Source organism: Lagenorhynchus albirostris, chromosome 6, assembly GCF_949774975.1.
Source record: "Lagenorhynchus albirostris chromosome 6, mLagAlb1.1, whole genome shotgun sequence".
Lineage (NCBI taxonomy): Eukaryota > Metazoa > Chordata > Mammalia > Artiodactyla > Delphinidae > Lagenorhynchus > Lagenorhynchus albirostris.
In genome coordinates, this window is record NC_083100.1 from 69,101,303 (window position 1) to 69,125,733 (window position 24,431).

General features: G+C 36.9%; 1 protein-coding gene across 1 annotated transcript in view; it reads left to right on the plus strand.

The window, feature by feature from the left end:
* Positions 1-24,431, plus strand: part of KCNH7 (potassium voltage-gated channel subfamily H member 7) — a 450,073-nt gene that overhangs the window by 293,385 nt on the left and 132,257 nt on the right. Inside the window, exon 3 of the mRNA XM_060151475.1 lies at positions 10,059-10,214. Coding sequence (XP_060007458.1) covers positions 10,059-10,214 — 156 coding nt within the window. The remainder of the gene's footprint in view (positions 1-10,058; positions 10,215-24,431) is intronic.

Genomic DNA, 24,431 nt, shown 5'->3' on the forward strand with positions numbered 1-24,431 from the left:
TCCAGGACAGGACATCCTTTCTGCTCCTTCTGCTATTTTGTGAAAATAGCCTAGGCATTTAAAAAATAAAAATGAAAATCCTAAGTTATAATGGTCAAACGGAATAGGAAATTTTGTGAAAAGAGAGGAGGGTTAAGTTACCTAGAGAAATATCTTCAATTTCACCTTTTTCTGCTTCTATCACTTTTGTCCCAGACAGGCCTACAGAGCCTAATTTTAACCCCATCAAGTTCTGTGCAAACACAGTGAGAGCAAACCAACAACCAAGAATACACCGTGCACACAGCACACCAGGCATATGGCCGTGCGCAGCCTTCATCAGCAACGACATCCGCGTGGCGGTGCCTGGCCTCAGGATTCTACTTGTGTTTGACCTTGACAGTAGTGTGTACATACCAGGGTGAAGTGCAGATTTGCTCTTATGTTGAGTCAGTCCAGTTGGTTCAGTGTTAATGCAGTTTTACTGGGTAAATGGCAGTTGGGTGGGATGGACTTGCTTGAGGTGTATCAGAGGCTTGGTAACATGAGTATGTCTTATGAAAAAAATTTTGAACCAAATAACAAACATTTACTTGGTGTAAAAACCACAAAGCATTAAAAAATTGTCATAAACATGCCCCAAAAGTTCCTGATTACAAATGTAGACTTGGTTTGCCTGTAAATCAGCCTCAGCTTGTTCTAACACTTATATGTCCCAATACACTAATTCAATCCAAAAATCTCAAAAATTAAATGGGAACCAGGGCTAGGAAGTGGGTAATCATAATAGTACATCTACAGAGACAGTCTAATTTATGAATCAGACAAGGTGTAAGAGTTTTTCTTCCTTATTTCAATTCCCAAATAATTTCTTAGCGGTTTATCAAGTTTAGAAAGACAATTAAACTTGCTTTTTTCAAACATCAAGTTTACAAGTATGATGAGAACCTAACACCTGAACATTAATGTTAACAGAGGAAGCGTCAGTGGAAAGGAGTGAGAGTCAACAAATAATTGTAAGTTCACATATGTTCACATTTTGAAAATGAAGAGGAAAGACTTCCTGAGAAAACAGAGTGAAAATATTTCCTTGCAGATTTCAGAGTTTTCTCATGCAATATCTGATGCAGAATAGTAATGGATATTGAATGAGGGCTTCTGTGCTTTAACACCTGATCTCTGTCAAATGGTATGAACTAGACCTAGTCTGTGAAGTGCTCTATCATATTTCATTTAGTGGTAACCTTCTAGCTTATGGGAAAACCATTGCTGCAAAATATGTGATCAAATATGCCAATGCTATTTTAGTTGGATTTCTGAGAGCATAGATCAGGACCAACACCACACAAAATGTATTGCATAGGTAACACTGGCCTGTGCCATTCTCTTTCCCCTCCTGCTTCAGCCCCTTGTTCCCTGTCACTTAAGCATCTAGGTGACCTATGATATTTATTTTCCTCCCTCTCAGCAGGATGTCTTTAAAGCAGGGAGGGAGCTAACCCAATTCACTGTTTTCCAATGGCATTCCAAGGAGCTGGATGTTATTGCAAATTTCTCTAAAATAGTATTTCAGAGTCAAGTTGATTTGGGAAGTGCTGCATTAAACAAAGTAAATATATACTTGTTTTTACAGAACTTCTCAAAACCTCTAATACAATGATGTGCGTTGAGCATCTTCTAGAGGAGAACATTTCCCAAACTGGATCATTAACAGAAAGCCCTTTCCGGTAGCATCGATTAACATCTCACTGTTTGGGAAACACTGATGTAAGAGAAAGAGCGAAAACTGTAAAAGTCTGAGTTCAAAGCCTGGTTCTACTACTTACTTGAGAAACTTCTTTGAGATAAAGTTTTCTCATGAGAAACATGTGGCACGTAGAAGACATTCAGAAAATAGTAGCCATGATTTAATTATATAGTTGTTAATAGTAGTAGTAAAGATAGTATACAGGGACTGAGGGAGCAGAGTGGAGCACCTTTATTCTCAGAAAGCCCAGAGCTGATAAAAAGAAGGAGAGATGGAAAGTGGTCATGGGGCAATGTATGACTGGATGGATTCAAATGGAATGTGGGGCTGGGCAAGCCTGGACAGATAGATGATGCCTTCCTGCCTCCCAAGTAGCAGAAGGGAATTCTGCCTAAGCCAGGAGGACAGTGCAAGACTGAGAGAAAGAAGTGGAAAGAATTTTAGTTCTCAGGCCATTGCTTATAAAAGATAAAAACCTCTTAGAACTTACCTGATTTAAAAATCATGGAACTCAGGGTCTTGGCATAAAGAAGGAATTGGAACCAAGTATTCTACCGAGTCATGGAAAGGGGAAGAAATGCCCCAAAATCAAGGGCAAGGAGAGACTGTGCATGGCTTACTTTTCATCTGCAAATAGGAATGATAATGGTACCATCATCAAGCTTTTGTGAAGGTGCAAATGTATTAAGGCACATAAAGCCATTAGAACAGTGGCTGGCACCCAATAGACGTTCGCTATTATTATTACCTTTCTTTCTAAAATGTGCTTTCATTACTGATCATGGTACTTCTCGAGCAAATCCAGAAATAAAGATTGCTTCATACATTTCTACTACATACCAAATTCTTTGCACTATGGAGCTTGCCAAAAGAGACAGAGTTCTGTTATCACAAAAGTTACCTGGTATATAGTATACTTTTTACAGACAATAGGACAGTCCACAGGGACAGGAAAAATATGGGAATCAAACTAAGGGCCTCGTCACTACAAAGTTAAGGAGACACATTTTAAGACACTAGAAGATAAAAGAATCTTCCATCTACTAAGCTCTCATTCTGTTCAAATTGCTGTTTGATGTACTTTCTCCTCTGAAGACAAGGGGATTAAGCTGATGGATTTATCTCTGAAGTTCCTTAAGAGCTGAATGACTCAATTTCATCATCAAACCTTTGAAGGAAATTGAACCACCATTTCAATGGTTGAGAAAGTGGTTTTCCTACTCCATTTAATAACAATAAAACTTGTTTATTGCTTACTTTCTACATACCAGACTCCATGCTAAGTACTTTCAATGTATTGCCTAATTTCACCTTCCCAACAGTACTGTGAAGTGGGGTACTCTCTCTTCCTTTCCTCACTTTTCAGATGAGGAATCTAAGTCTTGGAGAGATTAAGTAACCTGCCCAAGGTCACTCAGCAAATAATAGCAGAGCCATGTCTGTCCAATTCCAGGGACTACACAGAGCTACATATCCAAGGAATTTACTACTCACTGGCACTGCCTCAGCACTTTCTGAATGTTTAAAATTGTTTTAAATAAGACGTAATTAAAAATAAATAATTCATGCTGTTGACATTTCAGTGCTAACACTACCGCACAGGGTATGAGCGTGACAACCAGGCTTGTGTAAATTAGGCTAGTTCTTCATTTTGCAAATAAAAGGCATATATATAATCTCTCCTGGAAATTTGGAAAGGGTACTTCTAGTCCCATGTTACTCCATCAGATACCTAAACTATCTAAATACGTTCACAATTGTTCAACTTAATCATGTTGGTGATTGTTACGTTAAATCTGTGTATGTTGGTGACTATTACGTTAAGCTTGTTTCTTTAGACCTAATGCATTGTCAGAGGCGCAGCTCACTTCTTTTGTTAATAATGTTTTTTGTATAAAGTGTTTTTGTTAGCTCACATAGTTCCTCCTCTTGTGCTCTCACTAGACTCCTTTAGGTTTAAGCAGGTGACTGGTAAAGTAAGAGAATGGGCGAATCTTAGAAGACTTGCCTCCCACAAGCAGTCAAGTTTGACCCAGTCCACAAGTCCAAACAGACTATATGGGCTCATTGGAATTACCTATTCCATTTATTCTTGTTGATATGATATTGTATGAGTTATTAATAGTCTTTCTAAATGTGCCTTCTGTCTCTTCAAATAGCTCCTCTACCTTTTGAAATTACTTCTCTAACACATCACTAGGACCTGAAAGAGCCATGTCCTCAGTCTGTACACTAAACTACTTCCTCTGAAGATACTCTCATACTTGAAACAATCACTGCATCCCCAAGACCAAAAGGTGAATTTCAAGAACATAGAAGGCCGTCAGGACATGACCTTTTATGGCTCAAGCCTTGTCCATCACTTCCCAGTTCACACTCTGTGCTCTAGTATACAGTTAGTCTATGTAAACCAAATTACTTGACAAACTAACAAAAAATGTTTCATGTGTCCATGTCTTTCCAGCAGCCAGAGCCTACCACTTCCCTTTCTCAATCCACCCAACGGCTTCACATGGTTAGCCCAAGTCACTGCAATGTCCACAAAGCGCTGCTTCCTCAGCCACCCTCCACTCCCACCCCACTCCCCTGCTCTGTTATCTCTCTGACCTGGATCTCTTACCACTTTCCTCTCAGCTTAATCTGTTTTAGCAACACTGGCTGCCTGCCCTGACAAGCTCCACCTCAGGGCATCTTAGTCAGATCAGGCTGCCATAACCAAGCACCACAGACTGAGTGGCTTAAATAACAGAAAATTATTTTCTCATAGTCTGGAGGCACAAAGTCCAAGGTCAAGGTGCTAGCAGCATTAGTTTCTGGTAGGAACTCTCTTCTTGGCTTGCAGATGGCTGCCTTCTCACTGGGTCCTCACATGGCCTTTCTTCTGTGTGTGCAGACTCCTGATATCTTTTCTTCTTCTTATAAGAATGCTAGTCCTATTAGATTAGGGCCCCACCCTTATGTCCTCATTTAGCCTTAATTACCTCCTTGTAGGCCTTACCTCCTGAGTATAGTCACATCGGGGATGAATCTTGTTCCAGGATTCCATGATGGTCCTCTCCCGTTCTTTAGGTCGTAAATTGTCCAAAAGTGATATTGATATCAGCAAGCAATGACTTACGTGGTGTGAACTGAGGGATATCTGAAAGGTCTTATTCACACAACCAAAATATTTCTTCTATATAGAGGCCACATTAGAGCTCACCTTGTGATGATTGTTGTTTTTCACTACTCCCCTTAAAAAAAGTATCCAGAAAGTGGTAATCCATTATGTCATCAATATTCTATGAGAAATTAATATATCTAATGATGCACCTCATTGATAGGCATAATATTTCATCTTGAAGGCTTGGAGAGAGCAGAAGAAGATGGAAGAGGTTCTAAAAAAATGAAATAAAAGGAAACATTACATACTGAAGAGTCAAGTACAAATTTGTCTTGTTTCTCTCTTGTGTCTCCACTTGGCTATATCTTAAGTCATTTGTGACTGGGTAGCTTTCTCCTTCTAAGAGGTATAACAGTCCTTTTTTGCTTTTCTAATAGGCTCTTCAATTTAAAAAACAATGCTGCCTCTTTGATAAGGCCTTTGTATCCCAAGTTTGCTATGTTTAGTTTTTCTTCTAGTACAGGTCTCCAATGATATTTTTTTAATCTTCAAAGAGCACCTCCCCCCCCCCCCAATCTACTAGAAAGAAAGGAATTTAAAACTCTGAGGCATTCACTAAACCTATCAGCTCAGAGAAGAAGAATCTCCACTTGGTGCCCAGAAATACAAGCAAACAGTGTAGCTTGTGGTTCCAAGAATGGTAAAAGCTTGGAGGAAATTACATAGACTTGAGAGTTAACTTGCCCCTCTGGAGACCCTCCAACAAGAGGCATAGCTCACATTGTTAAGTTTTGCTCCATGTCAGATACTGTTCTAAGAGCTTTACACCCGTATGAGTTCTACTGAACAGTGCAAAGCTCAGACTATGAACAAAATGCAGCTAACTTCTATTTTTCATCGTCCCATTAAACTTTATTCCCCAGAGTAACTCCCCACTTACTTTGGATGATGTTTGGCAGATCCTTCCCTTATTAGGTCATTCCCAGATAATAAAGCCTTCTGGTTACTTTCTGTTACGCAAACGGTCTCACTTTTAAAATTACAGTTCCCAACCAGCTTCAGGTCAGAGGCAATGGGAAGCCAGCTTCAACCTCCTACCCTTTATCCTTTCCCCACAATCTACAAGGTATGGCTCCCTACTTCCCCTTTAACTTTACCTACTGTCCAAGCCCTTCCTACACCACAACCGCCACGCTGGCTTCCGTACTGTTCCTTGAGCTCACAGCCATGCTTCCACCTAAAGGATTTTGCACTGACAGAGCTACATAGCCCCCCTCCCCATTTCCTAAATGTCTTTGCTTACATGCCATTCTGCAGGAGAAGCATTTCCTTACCACTGTCGTCATCTACCACCTTGTTCTGCATTCTTCTTCATCATTGTACTTATTTTTACTTGATATATGTGTTTATTAATTATGTCCCCCCAGTAGGATATAAGTTTTACAAGTTCAAGACCTTGATTTGTCTTCTCACTGCTGTTCTTCTCATTACCATCTGAGAACTCAGACCAGTGCCTGACCCAATATTAGGCGCTCAGTAGACATTTTTTGATTTCAGGGTAAGGATACCCTATGAGTACAAAAGTAGAATAAAACATCTTTCAAGCAGCTCAGAAGGAAGAGTCTTGGTATTTTATTTAAAAATGCCCCTAGGAGTTAATTAATAAAGGAGTAACTATTCAGATTATCACGAGTTTGCTTGCTCTGTGGCTACAGTTAAAAATTAACATTCTAAACATTTTATTAAAATTCGCACTGTTCCTTCTAAGCAGGCTTTCCCACTTTGACAGTGTTTTCACTCAGGAGACAAAACATGGAAATGAACCTAACTAATATTAGTATAATTGCATGTATAATTTTATAATCATTGGATAATGTTATTTTAAATAAGCTGCTTCTTAAAAAAACATTATTAATTTCATTTGAATACAAGGTTTATTTCACCAAGGCCTGAACTTTTTATTTCCAGATTTTTGTTTTTTTAGTTCTCTTATTTATACATTATTGAAAGTGTCTATTTTTGTCTTCATTGCTAGATTAGTATTTGCTGGGTTATGCTTCCATTTCTCTTGCTCCCACTGTTGCAATAAGAAAAGTATTTAGGAACACACAATAATGACTTTTTAGAGTAATGTTACTTTACAAAAGTAGTATCTTAACAGAACTTGGAGTTCGTAGCATTATGCAAGCTAAACTGTTTTTGCACTGTAAAATGTATTAGATTCTTCTCCTCTTATAAATTCCATATATCTCCTTTCAGTATCTGCTTTCCAGGAGTCTATGCAAGATTGATGGAGACATTAAATCCAAAAACTAAAAGAGAAAAAAATGTAAATGTGAGTCTTCAGTTGACTTTAAAGGAGATATATTGCTCAATAGAAACATGCAGGGAACAATGATAGTGGGCAGTAATCCTAGATTAATTACACTTACTCAGTATGTTTATGGAACCAATGCATATGGCCAAACTTTTTTATAAAGCACTATAATTGTATGATTTTTTGCACTGGACAGTAAATGTACCAGCCTTAGTATTGAAAAACAGGATTTTTGTCCCTTATTACTGAAAGCAAAATTACTCTGCCCTATTACAAACCTATTAGATCTCTATCCCTACATCTTCTATTTATTGATCTCTCAAAAATCTGTGCTTTATGTTTTATTGTACAATCAGCAGTAAACCTCAAACGTTGAAAGATTTGAAACTGTGAAGTAACAAATCTGTGAATTCACAATGGTATTCTAAATGATCCAGGAAATGTCATTTTAAGTGGTAAAATCAATATGTATTTTGGTTCATTAGCAAAATACATAATGGCTATTTCTAGCATCTCCTCAGACTCTCTGTTTAATCATTTTGTATTGTGATGCCTGGCCTGAAGCAATTCTATTTTTAGTGCTAATGGAATAGCCCTAAATTGCTTATTTTCTGTTTACTAAAGTCATCCTGTTTGTTACCATGGAAACTGACAACTGCTCTAGCTAACTATTTTATTAAATGAATTGAAGATGTAGCTGAAGACTGTGAAGGTGCAGCACATCATTCTTAAAACGTCCTTTCCAATAGCTGCAAAACTATGGCCATATCTATAGAAAAAAATGAAATTAATTATGAATAAGGTTGTCTACATTTCAAACTGGCGAGGCTTACCCACATTTGAAAATCTGAATCAAAACTAGCACGTAGGCATCCCCAACTTACAGAGAGTCTATGTTCTAAAAGTGTATTTGTAAATCAGTTCCTTGGAAATTGGAACACATTAACCCATAGAAACAATTTCATAAATAATAATTAGGTCTCCAGGGCCACCCTCAAAAGCCCTGCGACCTGTGATGTCTCAATCTATAGCAATATTAGCAGTAGCCTTTGTTCTCAGCTCTGGCAGCAGGAGCCAATTCACAGGGATGAGAAGAAAGGAAAGAGTTTTCTCCTACTTTGTTTTTAATAGTGAGAGCATACATGGAACACCATTTCGGAATACGAGCGTCCACAGTAGATGTTGGAGCTCTCAATGACCCTGTCTCTAGCCTCTTGAGGTCCCCTTATTACCGACCCTCCTGAGTTGGTCCTCAACGAGGGTCCTCCTGCCCAATGTCATTCGAGCCAACAAAAGAAGACTGAGTGCAGTTCAGAAGCAAAGGAAAGTTTATTCTTTGATCAAAGCATGGAGAGGAGGTGTGAGCTCCTGCTCTAGAGTCCACGCTCTCCCTCCACCCACGCCCGCCTACCCGGCCCCCAAAGGCTGTGGGCGGGGCTGCTTTATAGTGCTCCAACTGTGGGGAAGCGGGGTGGAGTTCTGGTGAGTGGGGTGGAACTAAGGCTCCTCTAGGCTCCAGATTGCAGTGCCAAGGGCGCAGCAACTCTGCACGCGGCCCACTGAGTTGGGGTTTCGGGCGCAGCCATTTTGCACTAGGAACTCTGGTCTGAAGTGCTGGGTGCAAGGCTGCTGCCCGAGGCACCCTATGAGCAAGTGAAGCTAGACTAAGCACAAAAGAAGAAGTTAGACCTTATCTTATCACCTAGATTCCATCTTATTCTTCCTGGGGACCCAATGGGCTTTGCCAGTGACAGTCTCACTTTTGCACATCTCCCTTCGGAGTTTCACGCCAGACAGATCTTGCTCCCACCCTGATCCTGCCTCTACATTGAACCGTCCTTCTCCTCAAGATGCAAAAGGGTCCCAGCTAATTGTTTAGAAAAAAGAAAGAGAGAGAGAGAGAAAGCAATCAAAATACTCTCTATTGCCTAAATGATTGAACTCTTCCTGAAGGTTTTGCATTTTAAAAAATACAATATTTTTTGAACCCAAATAAATCCCTAACCTGTGAGATTTCCATCACCACGACTAAAGAAAATATTCAGAGGGTCAATGTGTGAGGAAACTGCTCTGAGGGAATACTCAGCTTTAGAAGTCAGACCCCAGAAGTCAGTTGATTTAAAAGAAGTTAGCTTCTTGACTGTCTTCTCTAAATCTTGGGACTTGGGTTTTCTGTTCAAGGATGGATGTCAGTGGTTAGTTGTAAACTGTGTCATCCCTTTGTTCATTTCATTTCCAGGAGATTCTAATAAAATGTATCTTATTAGCCCTATAATTGTGCTTTTAAAAGAATATCACCTTCCCGGTTAAAAAGATCAAATTAACACAATAATATAGACAAAAGTTTTGTTCTTATTTTCTAACAGAATACAAACCAAACAAAATCATTGTGATTTGGGCATTGTGAATTTTACACGGAAAAGGAAAGAATTATTAGGACATGTTTAAGACAGAGTCAGTCATTTTTTATTTGATGTCTAAGAAATTAAAGAAGAAAAAGGAAATAATTTGAGATTATTTCAGGATGAGAAAAAATGAGTTATCTTAATTATTTATAGAGCTATATTTTATATAGATTCAGAATTAAAATATATAAGAAAAGGCTGACAGTTATTTCTATAAAGTTAAAGAATATGTCTTTTTTTATTATTATTAAAGTGGTGAGTATAAAAACAAATAAGATTTGATTCCATTTTTCCATACTGTAGTACTTGAATTTGCCTGTAAAATCTTTCTGGGAAATCTGTGCATTTTTACATAAATATATGTGCAATAAAATATGAAATAAAAAAATCAAATTTTAATTGAATTTCAGTGGTCATTGAGGGCTTTGTTAGAATTTTAATGTTACTGACACTCCAAAATGAAGGCATATTTTTGACCTTACACTCATTTTTTTTTAATCTCCTTAGGTTCTACTTTCATTTGTAACACTCACATCATTCCAGTGAAAAACCAAGAGGGCGTGGCTATGATGTTCATCATTAATTTTGAATATGTGTCAGATGAAGAAAATTCTGCTTCCCCAGAGAGGCTAAATACAATATTACCAGTCAAAACTGTAAACCGTAAGTAAAAGACAACGTAATGCTCTTGATACTCTGCTACTGTAGTAATTTTAATACATGCTTCATTTTGATTCAGTTCTCAAAATATGTTTGCATTTTATGTAAAATAATTTGTATATAAAAAAGCCATAGCTGACATTACCCATCAGTGCCTAACAGAAGTGTTCAGCTGCTTTCAAAGCCATTTGACTTGGTTATACCAAACTTATTTAGCCAGTCCCCTACTGATGGGCATTTAGGTTGTTTCCAAATTTTGGCTATTGTAATAATGGCAGAATGAATTGTGCATATGTATTTTCATGTGTATATGTACATTCTTCGACAAAATTATCTTCAGAGTAAGGTTCTATAAGTGGTATTCCTGGGTCAAAGGGTAAATGAATATGTAATCTTTTTAGATACTGCCAAACTCCTCTCCTTATGTTTGAACCATTTTACACGAATACCAATGTATTATATAATACAATACAATGTATTGTATATACATTGTATATAATATTGTATATACAATGTATAAAATACAATGTATTATATCTTTCCTCCAAAGCCTTGCTAACAGAGTGAGTCAGTCTGCTCGATTTTTGTCATGATAAGTGAGAAGCAATACCTCAATTAGCTTAGTTTACATTTCTCTTATTATGAGTGAGGTTCACATATTTAAGCACTGTGGACATTTCTTTTTCTGTCAATTGTCCATTACTTGTATACATTTTCAGCTTTTTTGTCTTTTTCTTTTAAATTGTGGAATAAATGGCAAATCGCTTCCCCAGCAAATTGTCTTTTATCTTTTTCCTAATTTTTGTCACACGAAGCCTTTATTTTTTTGTAATGTGGCTAAATTTATCAACCTTTTCTTTTGTCGATTCTGAATTTTTGAGTCATAATTAGAAAAGCTTTCTCCATTCCAAGGTTGTAAATAAATTCATATTTTTTTCTAGACTTACGTTTTAGGATCTCTAATCCATTTTAAGTTTAGCTTGGTTTATAGTGCAAGTTATAAATTTAATTTGTCATTTTATCAATGGTTTTCCAGTTGTTCTAACATCATTTATTAGAAAGTCTGTCTTTCACCAGTAATTTGAGATATCACTTTTATCACATACTAAACTTTCTTACGTGCTTGAGTATATTCTGGTCTTTCTATTCTGTTCTCTTGATCTGTGTCATTGAGAATCACACTGTTTTCAATATACGGTTAACCTCTTATATGACATACTCTCTTTAATATTAATTTTCAGGGTTTAAGGTTATTTCTTGTTGCATATTCCACATGAACATTAGAAACAACTTGTCTGGATAAAAAAAAATTCCCTATGGTATTTTTATTGGATTCAGATTAATTTTATAAATTAATTGGGGGAAAAGTAACATTTTTATGATGTTGAGTCATTCTATACAGGAATATGTATATGTATTTTCATTTTTAAATCTAATTTTTGTGTCTTTCAGGAGTGTTTAAAATTTTTCCTTATTGTTTACTTTGCTACTTGACATTTAACATGTTTTGTTGTCGCTGCTATTATAAATAGGATCTTCTCTTTAATTATTATCTTCTAATAATTTTTAAGGCTACTGATTTTTTCTGAGTATGTTAATTTTATGGTCTATCTTAGTGAGTTTTCTTAGTTTGCAGTGGCTTATACATTGTTCTGAGGCTTTCAGATGTTCTATAATATCAAATAAAGATTACTTTACATTTTCCTTTCCAATTCTTATACATCTAATAGTTTTCTCTTGTCTAATTGTGCTGGGTATTACCTCCAACATATCATTAAAAAGAAACTGATAGTGAACATCAATTGTTCCTGAATTTTGTGTGAACGCCACCAGTGATTCCCATTAATTCAAATGATGGCATGTGGTTGAGTGGAATGTGTTTTATAATTTTATAGAAGTTTCCATTGACTTGTATTTATTAAGAATGGGTGTTAAAATTTGTAAATTGCCTTTTCATCATCTGTGGAAATGAATGTGCTATTCTGTTTCCTTATTTTTATGGTAAATTTTATTAATAGAGTTACTAACATGGAACTATTCTTACATTCCTGAAAGGAACCACGTTTGGACATGATGTATTTCATCTTGTAATACTGAATTCTTTTCATCTAAAATTAATTTAGGATTTTGCATCGATCCTCGTCAGGGAAATTGCTCTCCAATTTTTGAATATGTATATGCAATTTCGTTAGGTATTATTATCAATGTTAGAATTACTTAGGAAAATAATTTGGAGTTTCTTCTCTATTTTATGCTCTACATAACCATTTAAAGAGTTTGGGGATGATCTGGACTTTAAAAGTTAAGTACAATTCCCCTGTAAAATCATCTAAACCTGGTACTTATTTGTGGAGTAGCTTTTTAACAATTATTTTCTCCAGAGACTGGACTATTCAGATTATCCAGCTCAACTAGTATCAGTATCTTTGCACTCCTAAGTATGCTTAGTCTTCTACCGTTCAGTTTGTCAAATCATATCATTTCACTCCCAGTTTTTACCAACAAGGCACTCAGTGAACTTATTTTATATTTCCTTCTCCTTCCATTTTGTTTGGTTGTGATACTTCTAGCTTCTCAGAGGATGTAATTTACATACTTTTCACTTTTGTTTTGGCCTTAAACTTCTAGTGAAATGTATTCAATGCTCACTACTTGTCTTTTTGTCAAAGTTTCCGCAAACATAACTTCTTGGATAAAGTTCACCTTTTCAGTAAATGTTCATGAGTAAATCAACACTATTTTTCTATAGCCTTCACACTTGGAGGACAGCCTGGGTACATATAAGATATTTGGCCCACACTTTTTGCCCTGTGAACCTGGTAGATAGTGTTCCACTCTTCTTGCATCAAATGTTGCTAATGAGGAATGGGATGCCAATCCACTTGTCTGCCCTTTGTAAGGGATTTTGTTAATTTTCCAAGTCCCAGAAAATTTCAGAAATAAATTAATAATGGTAGATTTTAATACTCCTATTTCAAACCAAGACAGACTTTTAAAGCCCAAAACTATTGCTTGCGTATGTCTGGATTTGACGTTCTAAGTCAATATTCCTGGATACATGGTGGGCCCTTTCAATACGTACATTCAATTCATGTTATAGTTCAGGAAATTTTATTGAATTATAATTTTTAATATTTTATTTCTTTTGGTTTGTCTTCCTCAGGAACGCAAATAATATGGATGTTGCACCTTCTTTGCCTGTCTTTCATATCCATCACTTTCCTCTGGTCCTTTTTTCTCTCTTTATTCTATTTTATTTTCTTAGCTTCTCTCATTTCTAGCCTCTGTTCTTGTGGTTTGCTTGTAATGTGTCTTAATTTTTTAGATGATTTTGTCTTTTTCTTTCCTGAATTTAGTACCTGTATTCTTTCAGTTCTTGCTTTGCATTTTCTTATTTGTCCAGTTTTTATTCTATGTTTTTGAGTTCCTAATTTATAATCTTATTTCATATCTCTAATTACTGGTTTGAATTTTTTAAATTTATTTTGGGATGTTATATATCTATCCTGTTTCATAACCAGATATTTAGCACACTTTCCTCTGCAAAGTATGTTTTTATTCCCATTTCCTGTTTTTCTTTTATGATATTTTTGTATGAATATTAGAGTATTCTTGTTTATAGCTATTCATGAAGGTCTTTCCTGGACCATCACTAGCAAGAAATCTGAGGGGGGGGCAAAGGGAATAGGTCTTGTTTGCATGCCTTTAAAAATTTTTCAGTTCCAAGTCTCATTCATATATAGCAAGGAGTTTGTAAATTTGGAGGGTTTGTGGGTAGGGGGGTTACTTGTTCTTTAAAATATATGGTACTGCCTGTTTTTGTTGTTTGCTTGTTTTTGTCTTCTGAATATTCTGTCCCCTCTTATATTAATAAGGGGACCTTATGTTTATCTGCTTCCTTATTTCCCAGCCTCCAAGGGACAGTTCCACCTTTGAATATCCCTCCCCCTCTCCAAGATGTAGTGCTTTTCCAAGGCTGATATCTGGAGTCTTGTGCACTTTTCTAGCCACTTTCTATTGTCTCTCTAGTAAGCAATGCTTTGTCCATTAAGGTCACAGAACTTCTCTCAGTATTTCTCACTCAGTGTTAAACCTCTTCTCCCAAGGTTAAACCCTATTTGATATGTGTTCCATTACTCTAAGGAGACTTCTGAACTCCCGCCCCACCACTTTTTCCACTTAGCTTCTGCCTGACTATTGCCGTGTACTCTTCTTAGCCAATTCTGCTGGTCTTCGGCATTTATTTCCCTGACTACATATAAATTAAAGTTTGTAATGTCTCTTTCTCTAATTACTCTTTAGGCATAGTTTATGGGTATTTTTATTTGCCTCCCTTATTGATCTCTGTGGTTTTTAGGAGGATCTATGAGCAAATGAAAATTTAAGTTACTGTCATTGTCTGTGGGAAGCTGGAAGCCTTGTCACAAAACTGTAGTATTTGCATAAAGAAATTGTTATATTATATGTAAATCAGATAGCAAAATATATGTAAAATATAAAACACAGTCCCAAAAGCCTATGTTGTAAACTGAATTAATACTAAATCAAATGTACTCCAGCTGAAAATTTCTCATAGTCAGTTACTGCCTTAGGTACGTCTAAATGACAGTACAGTATCCTGTTAAGGCAATATTGGGACAAATATATTAGTGTAATACAATTCCAATATTTTGAATATTTTATTCTGAGCAATATCACACTTGGGAAAAACTCTCTATTAAAACCACCAATCTGTCAGTCTCCCAGGTGACATGTTTAGAACAAAACTGAATTACTATAAAAAACTATTGTAATACTAAAGACTTGTTCCTTTAAGTTGATGACTGTTTTTGATATCTTTATATTTTCTACTAACCAACTTAGTCATTACTGAATGGTTCCTGAGAGTATACCTTAGGTAATGTCAGCCTGTATTTTGGTAGTGAATGTCAATGAGATAATTTTTCTGGGGGAAGCCTAGTTTTGTTTCTTTATTGTCTTCAAAAAGTCTTCATTTTCCTCCCAAAATAGCTGTTTTTCATGGTCCATCAAGTTGGATGGGAGTAAAAAAGGGAGTAGTGTATCAGCCCTATGACAAAAAAGGGGATTTAAAAAAAACGTATTCATTTCAAACTGAAATACAAATGGAGACTTGAAACTTTGATATCTTGAATGGAAGACTATCTATACAGTAGCCTCCCAGGTATCATACATAATCTATGCAACTTTATACTAGGATTAAAATGGCATCTCTTGTGCAAGTCATATAGCAAATTCAGTAGTTTGTTTCTTATTATGTGAACATGAATGGTTTCCCTACACTGCAGCTGTCCCTCATATAGGGAATCTTGGAGAGAGTACAAATATGCAGATAAAATTGTTTCCAGAGCATTACAAAGACCTATTATTTACAACCATTATATTGGTTTCGATTATACCTCCTGTCATTATATGCTTTAAATTTCTCTTGGTGTCAGTTTTTGAGGAGTTGATTGTTAAATCAAGCAGAAAAGTTAAAGAGAGACAAATTATATTTGGTAGCTTCTGATACTATCCAGTTTCTACTTTGTATCATTTCTGATCTTTGGAAAACTCCTTTTTTTTCTTAAAGTATAATTTTATTACCTGTGTGAAATAACATGTTGGCTATTTCAAACATTGTTGCTCCATCGGTAGCCTCTAAAACAAATAACCCAATAAGGAAATAAAAGCAAATCAAATTTTGATACACCCTTTTTTGCAGAAACATCTCAACTTTCAAAAAGTTTAATTTCTTATCTAAATAAGGAGGGTGTAAGTGTGTGTGTGTCTGCGGGGGTAGGCATGCCCTTGTGTTGGAATTTAAGTGAAAGTAATGGGGAGAGGCTACTGTTTGTTTGAGATGATGTGGGTTTCTATATATTCAACTGCCTCTCCTGAAATGTAAACAAAATAAGGGGAAAAATGTGAAGGAGCTGTAAGAAACTTAGATGAAAAAGAAATGAAGTATTAAATTGAGAATATTAAGTAATAGAAAAGGAGCTAAGTACACAATAGAAAAGATGTATCATGAAAAGGCACTATGATCAATTGGCTGAGTAAATTCTGGAAACCTAGAGACTTGTATTGAATAAAAAGGTGGATCAATTCTCAGTACAAATATCTAGTTTCTGGGTCAGGAACACAGCACAGCAAAAGTGAGCAACTTTCTCTGGGAAGAACTCATTTTTCACAAACTTAATCTCTGTCGAAGATACAGGACCAGCCACAAATAGATGTCTTAAGTCCCCTGGAATGAAGCAAGTACAGGAGGGAGTATTATTCTGATAGGTCTATCAAATTGATATATACTGCACAACGGAGTTGATTAATTACTACATAATAAATATAAATACCAAATAAAAGATATAATTAAACATTTTCTCACTGATGGTTTAAACTCTGCAATCTGAAAAGTGGAAATGATACTGAGTAGAAGAGAAAATTCTACTTTTACTACCAACTAAAAGGGGGCCACATCTAAAGGAACTAAGAGCAATGGGAAGATGTGTTCTCTTTTTTTCTGCTCTAATATCTGTTTCTATGAAATATTTGCACAACAGGAAAGATAACCAAATTATGTGTCCTTGCTTACACTATTAATTTCAAAGTTAATTGTCAAGTGTGAGGCTTTTGTTTTCATTATTTTAAATAAAATATTTTAAAGTTTTATTTTACATTACTTACAAGTATATTTAAGTCTTATATTTCTTCTATTTTATAGCAGAAATCTAGGATCGCCAGTCTGGTTCACACAAACACACATACACATTTTCATTTGTTAAAAATTTCTTTAAGGGGATTGGGGGGAACCTGAATTAAACAAAAAATTCCTGATTTAACAATATACAACCAACAGAAAATTAATGCATTCTATGTTCTTATCCTGTCTGAAAACCAAAGAGTCAGTTGAGCCACTATAAATGTTGACCTTAAGCTCATATCCCCAAATAAATTTTAACTAATAACATTCACTCCTCTTATCATTTTAAAATAGTTTTTTGTTTAAGTGTACTTAACTTACTGTTTCCACCACGGTCAAAAAAATCCATGAAATTTTCTCATTTTACTAAACTTGAAACATATCCCAACAAGAAAGCAGGCCCAAGTTAAGTCTTTTTAGTCACAGAAAAATACTGAATTTTATCATTTATTAATTTATAAATGATTACACTACAAGTCAAAATTATACATGAGATCCTAATTTTTTAGGTACTTTTCATCTCTTTCCCTTAGCAAGTATTTCAGAACTCCACCAGGCTCTTCATGACTCTCATGTCAAATCCACCTCCTATGTCAGACAAATCACCTCCCCTTCCACACCTCCGAGCAAGGGGAGGGCTTGGGCAAGAAGTCCCTTAATCAGCCCACCCTCAACAAATATATCTCAACCCCTGGAGGCAAATCTTAACTGGGGTCCACATCTCCACTTGAAACCCATTCCCTCTGCCATTCCTTCCAAATCTGTCCTTACCAGTGCCCCTCTGTCAGCTATGTTTTCTACCGGCTTTCCCTTTTGCTCATGCTGCTGAGAATAGCCTATACTTCAATAGATACATTCTGTTTACATCAAATAATATTTTCTCAAAGTTTCAATTAGTTAAATGTGTTGCCAACATTTAAAAATTGGAAGATTACACCTAAAATTACGATGTCTGGGGAATTCCCTGGCCATCCAGTGGTTAGGACTCTGGACTTTCACTGCCGTGAGCCCGGGTTCAATCCCGGGTTGGGAAACTAAGATCCTGCAGTCGCATGGCACAGCCAAAACAACATATCTAGCTTATTTTGGAAAAAGATGAGTATGTGGCCACACATTTGCAATAAGCTGGAAGAGAATACTGACCGCACCTTTAGACGGTGTGTACTCCCCAGTTTGCCACAGTCCTCAACTCTCCTTGTTGCTGTTCATACTTGGCTTTCTTTACTTTTGTCCCCTGACTCTTCTTACAGGCATTTGGATTTTCCACACCTTCTCATCATCTCCCTTATTTCCTTTCTTCCTCTGCCCACTGTAATGAGCTTTCTACGTTGTGCTCTCAGTGTTATCCTCTAGGTTGAAGGTACTGTGCTAAATTCGATTCCCTTCTCTCGGTTCTTTTATGTTTCATGACACCACGCTCCTTTGCTTCTTTTGATCTCTGTGACAGCTATTTTAGTACCATTTTCTTGTTCCTCTTAAACAAGAAACTCTTAAACACTGTTTATCCCAGAGAAGCTGCTCTTAGTATTCTCCTCTTCTTAGTCATCTTCTCTGTACACCCTGCTTGGGCAAACTTATCTGTGACCTACAGGATAAAGGCTCCCTTTCAAATCAGTATCTCCAGACCACACCTGTCTCTAGACTTTTCCAATCACTTATAACTTCATATATCCAACTGCCCACTGGACATCTTTTCTGGAAGATTTTAGCACTTCTGGAAATGTAGCATTTTCAAGCTAAGACTTGCCTTTCCGTCCCAATTACCATCTACTCTATTCCGTCAAAAACTCTTGCTCTTCATACGTTGTGAATGGTGTCATCATCCCAGCCACCCAAGCCAGAAACCTGGGCATCATGCTAAACTTCTCCTTCTCTCTAATCCTCTCTTTTCCCAACCGAAGAGTGATCAAATTCTCTCAAGCACACCTCCTGAATATCTCTCTCATACAGCCCACTGTAATTACCTACTCAGGCCCTCAACACATCTGCTGCAGTGATCTCAAAATTGGTATCTCTGCTTTCAGCTTCTTTTCCTCAGGATCCCATGTCCCACTACTGTGCATCAGATCATAATACTCCACTGTTTATATTCTTTATAATGGTTCTCTATTGCCTAAGATTAGAAAACTCCGAAACCCTGTGCATTAAGCAAAAGACACACGTTGTGGCCTCAGATACCTCTGTAGCCTCATCTCCCATCACAGCGCCCCCCAAGCCATCGCCGTCATACCCCATGTTTCAGTGGTGGTGTTTTGAAACCACATACATTTTATACCACCTTGTTTGTATAGCATAGTGCCCTCTCTACTAGACTGCCTTCCTTTCTCTAGCATACCTTCTCCAAAGGACCCTTTACCTATGGGGAGTTCCTAATTCACCCAGATAGATTTTCCTGTTCTTAACCCTGTGACATGATGATACCTCACACGTGTCTCTGCTACCACACTGACACATCCGTTTGCCTAGTAGACAAGAAACATAAATGACTAAGTAAGGCCAGGAATAAAAATAGAGAGCAAGAGAGGTGAGAGCTGTGGAAAACTAAGGAAGCCTACCTTGTTTAAAGTAGCCAGGAACACTTAAGCTCCAGTTCGTAGGAGGGCTGTTGTGTTTTCTTCCGTATCCCCAATATCTGGCAAATAGTGAGTACCCAATACATACTTGTAGAATGTATAAATTTATGAATGTTATTGTTATATTGAGTAATTAAGGGTTTTTTCCCTACTGAATGCATATTAGTCAGTGATTCTCCAAGAGTAAGACCGTCAGCATCATCTTGTAGCATGTTTGAAGTGCAAGTCCTTGGGCCTTACACCAGAACAACTGATTCAGAAACACAGGAATTCAGGGCTTCCCTGGTGGTGCAGTGGTTGAGAGTCCGCCTGCCGATGCAGGGGACACGGGTTCGTGCCCCGGCCCGGGAAGATCCCACATGCCGCGGAGCGGCTGGGCCCGTGAGCCACGGCCGCTGAGCCTGTGCGTCCGGAGCCTGTGCTCCGCAACGGGAGAGGCCACAACAGTGAGAGGCTCGTGTACCGCAAAAAAAAAAAAAACACAGAAATTCAGCAACCTGTGTTTTGACAAGCCCTTCAGGTCATTCTGATCCACATTGAAGTTTGAGAACTACTAGTCTAAGTTACTTAATGGTTAGATAAAACCATAAAGATAAATTTTAAGTGAAGCTAAAAGTAAAAATATAGTAAAATAAAGTTAAATTTCTATAGCATCTTATTCTCACAGTTATTTTCAAAAGTGTACTTTTTCATTTCATTTCATTAAGGTATTATAAAGGAGATTCCATTATCTTTGAAATGATTAAAATTATACTCTCCAAATCAAAAGAGAATTTTTATCTTTATGCTTACTAAAATAAAAGTTTGAATTACTCTAAAAGCTTCAACTGAAGCAAAGTCTATACACAAAAATACAGTTGGTCATTTAGGCAACTACCTAGCTAATTTAAGCCATTAAAAATGCATTCATATGCTTTGGACTCAATATTTTGAATAACTGACACATAAAAAATATATTTGCCTGTATAGCTACCTTACTCCTTCAAATTTGTATTTCAGTGTTCAGACCTGAAGCTAAGGAACAAAGAAATTTTCTGTATAGCTGGTTTATAAAAGGGCATTCACAATGTTTTTGCTATTCTCCATTGGAGCTGAAAGTCATTCTTTAAAGATGAAGAGCTACGGTAGTAATACAGAGTTTCCCACTCAGCAAGCATTACTATAGAAACAATCTGTTATTCAGATGAATTTAATTAAAGGTTTTACAACATAACTAATGTTTACTATTATCATGTGTTTGGAAGTTTCCTCTTTTTAAAGATTAAATTTGCTGTAGAAAAAGGAACCGTGACATGGTTGCTAAAAGAAATCCGAGAAAAGTTCAGTCATAAGTTGCAGTCAACTTTATACCGTTTCCTCCCTAGGATGTGAGCAAAATACGTATTTCTAAGATCAAGAAAATTACTCACAGTTGAAAAAATATGCTTTATCCTTTCGTTAGCAATGAATGTTAATGATGGCCTAAATCAGCATGTCCACATCAGAGACCCGGTGTGCATACCATTTGGAAGAATTTGTTACCTAGCAACACCCAAATCAGGGACAGTCCCTATTCTTACAGCATGTGGGTAACTGGCTTCTGTACCATTTGTGTTTGGAACACTCCATCAAAAGAGTCCCTGTCAACGTAATGACTACATGGCCATCTTGGGTCAATCTAGGTAAAAGATGTTACTACTTTCACACAACATGAGTGGACTCTTTAACTTGGCATTTGGAAAAGAAAGAATTCTATAAAACAGAAGCAAAATAGCAGTATGGTAAATCATACATTGATTTATTAAGCTGTTATCACATAGAAATGGAAACTAATTAGGTATATATAATACTGATGTGTTTGCTTTAATTTCCAGTGCCTCCTCGTGGACAGATTTTAACCTTGGGTGGCAAAAGCAGTCCACCAGCCCGTCCTATTTTCTGCCCTATCTCCCTTATTCTAAACCTGTGTTTTCTGCTTCTTTGCTCTCATGATGACCCAGCTAGGTTGGAAGCAGTGTCTCTCAGATATCATCAACATTTGTGAACTTGTTCCAGAAGATCTCTGCTGCTGCTACAGCTCCTATGATTACTCTCACTCCTGCTACAGCAGTGACTTCTCCTGATCTCCACACATGTGTCCTGCACTACTGGATCAGGACTCACATTGCTTCAAGATTCCTATTTGGTCTTATACTTACTGCTTTATTGTAAGATGTTGCTTTTTCTTTGGTATCTCTCGCCCTAGGAAATGTCCAAGGAGTCTTAGTCTTTCAAGGCCTTACTGACCACATCTGCTCCTTTAAAGGGTCCCAAATTTAGCTGCAGGTTTACCAGGTCGTTGGACTCCCTGGTGACCTTTTGTTGTCACTAACACCAGGACTGCACTGTCTGCACTGCCCCATGTGTCACCCACTAATCAGGTTAGCCAGGTCAGTACTGAGTTCACACTGAATTATATTTTTTCCCCAGTCTAACAGCTAAGTACTGCCTTCTTTGACAATATTACGGGTTGCTCTAGCAGCCCATGGGCATCATCATATACTCCTAACACATTAGTAAGAAAGACATCTCCTTGCTGGGTGCCTCTGTGGAAATTTCTTCCTAAAGAGAAAAGTCAGATATGTCAATTATCTTCCCTGTTTCTCCAAAGAAATTTGATCTGCTGCTGTCTCTGACTCAGAGATTAAAGTTTTATTTCTCTGCACATCCAGAGCTATTTGGTTGGAGAAAAGTCCCACAGTGATTTTAAGGCTTCCAATTTAAATGTCAGACTTGTGAATACCCTGATTATAGAAAGGTACATTGATGTTAATTCATGAATTCTTATTTTGCCTGATAGTAGCTGATAGTAGACTTATTCAGATCATAATTTTTTTTCAGACCCCAAACTGGCTATCCTTCCCCATCTGTACCATAGGCACTGTGCCTCAGACACCTTCCTCGGGAGGGGGGACAGCTGCTGGAAATTGGCCACTTCAGGACACAGCTCCACCCCTCATTGGAAGCTGTAGTCAAAGGCGAGGAACTGCCTTACCCAAGGTCATGGCCCTTCCCATGGGGTAGCTGTAGCCAGTGACTGGCTGCAACAGGGAGATAAAAACCAGATACACTAACTTCATTTTGGCATAACTCTGAAGGGCTACCCCAGCTCCACAGCTCCCAGGAGAACTGACTGAAGCTTTAGCTACATTTTCTAATCAGTTTTACTTGCTTTTATCAATCCTTCCTTCCTCTTTTCCTTATAGGCATATCTCCTGAAAACACTTCCCCAAAACCCTTTTGCACAGTCTGTTTTCAGGGATCCAATCAAGATACCTGCCAGCACCCCTAATCCTTTGTGAGGGGAAATATCTCTGCTCGTAGCCTTCACAACTTCCCCCCACCCAAATACACGCACATATGTCCTCTCCTTACCCCACTCTATTCTCTGATTTGAATGACTGCTGGAACTAAAATTTTTCTCTGCTTTTCAGTTTATAATTCAGCTAAGCAGAACCAAGCAAGAGTAAGATGCTTCTAATTCATCTTTAACTGGATTTTAGTAGTAAAATTATTAAGTAGTCAAAGTTCTAAGAGTTTGTAGAAATGATGAGAAATTAAACCAAGGGAATGATTGGGAATTTGTAATTGTGAGGAAATTAAGTGATTGGGAATATATGGAGAACTTTTCAGATATAGTTGGTTTTCTGCAAAAAATATTACTGTTTCTACTATCCCTAGGTATATTCTTAAGTTAGAAAATTGTTTCATGTCAAGATTAGCATAATAGTTTTCTTCCAAACTCTAGGAGATAAGAATCAGCTCCCAGAGGAGAGAAAGAGAGAGGGAGAGAGACAGAGACAGAGACAGAGAAAGACAGAGAAATAATTCAGATTGATGAGGTTTTCTTAATTTAGAAAAGCTGGTAAAACCATTTTCTAAAGTCCCATTCCCACAGGACATAAGGGTAGAAATGTAGTTGTGATCATTGTAATTTTTTGTGAACTGTGATTAGTATAAATATACATGCAAAGAAACTCAAAACTGGAAGGAATATTAAGAGTCAACTAATCCTAGGGAATCCTAGGGGAGGTTAATGGAGGGGTTTTTGGTTGGAGGAGAAGGATTTTGTTATTCGACCTCTGAGATCATAAAAAAAAGTGTGTATGCATTTATCTGCATTATTTAGAGGAGAGAGTTAGGATTCTCATTAGATTCTCTTGTGGATATTTAAGGACCAAGAAAACACCAAGTTTGGGGTAAAACTGAAATTAAATCAAGGAAATTGCTGTTTTATTTTGATTTTACCTTGATTTCCTATTTGACCTTGGGCCAAGTATTTAACATTTATTCATATATAGATTGAAGTCATAATTACAGGCTTTCTAAAGAGAAAGACACTGGGAATATCTGTGTGCCTTCTTGGTTGAGATGTAAAAAGCTCTTAGTTAAATGTAACACAGCGTGTATGAAGATGCAGCTTCCAAATTTATTTTCAGCAGCTTCACAGAAGTGACATGTCCTGAGAAAGACATTGTAGTGGTAGTTAATTATAAGTTCATTATAAGTTTCACTTCTCTCAAGTGAAAAATGGTGCATTTAAACAAAACTATGTTTTTATGTAAGTAGTTTATCAATACTTATAATTATTTTGGGGAATGTGTTAAAAAATGTGCAAAGCACCCCTGATTCTGTTGTTATTATTTCAGATTTATTGAACATTTTAGTAGCTAATAGGCTAAGTAGAATCTCTTTTAGTTATTCAAGTTAGAAAGCAAATATACTAAATATGGAGACAACTTACAAGGGTGTTTTTTTAATGTTAAGAATCATAACAGGATTATACTCATCTAAGTTTTATACTTCATGCCTGAAAGTGCTAACGTTGAGCAAAATTCTCAATGTGTATTCTTTCCGGATGAACTGCGGTTCGACAACTAAATCTGTAATGCAATATAGCATGGTCGTATTAACCTAGTGATGCAGAAA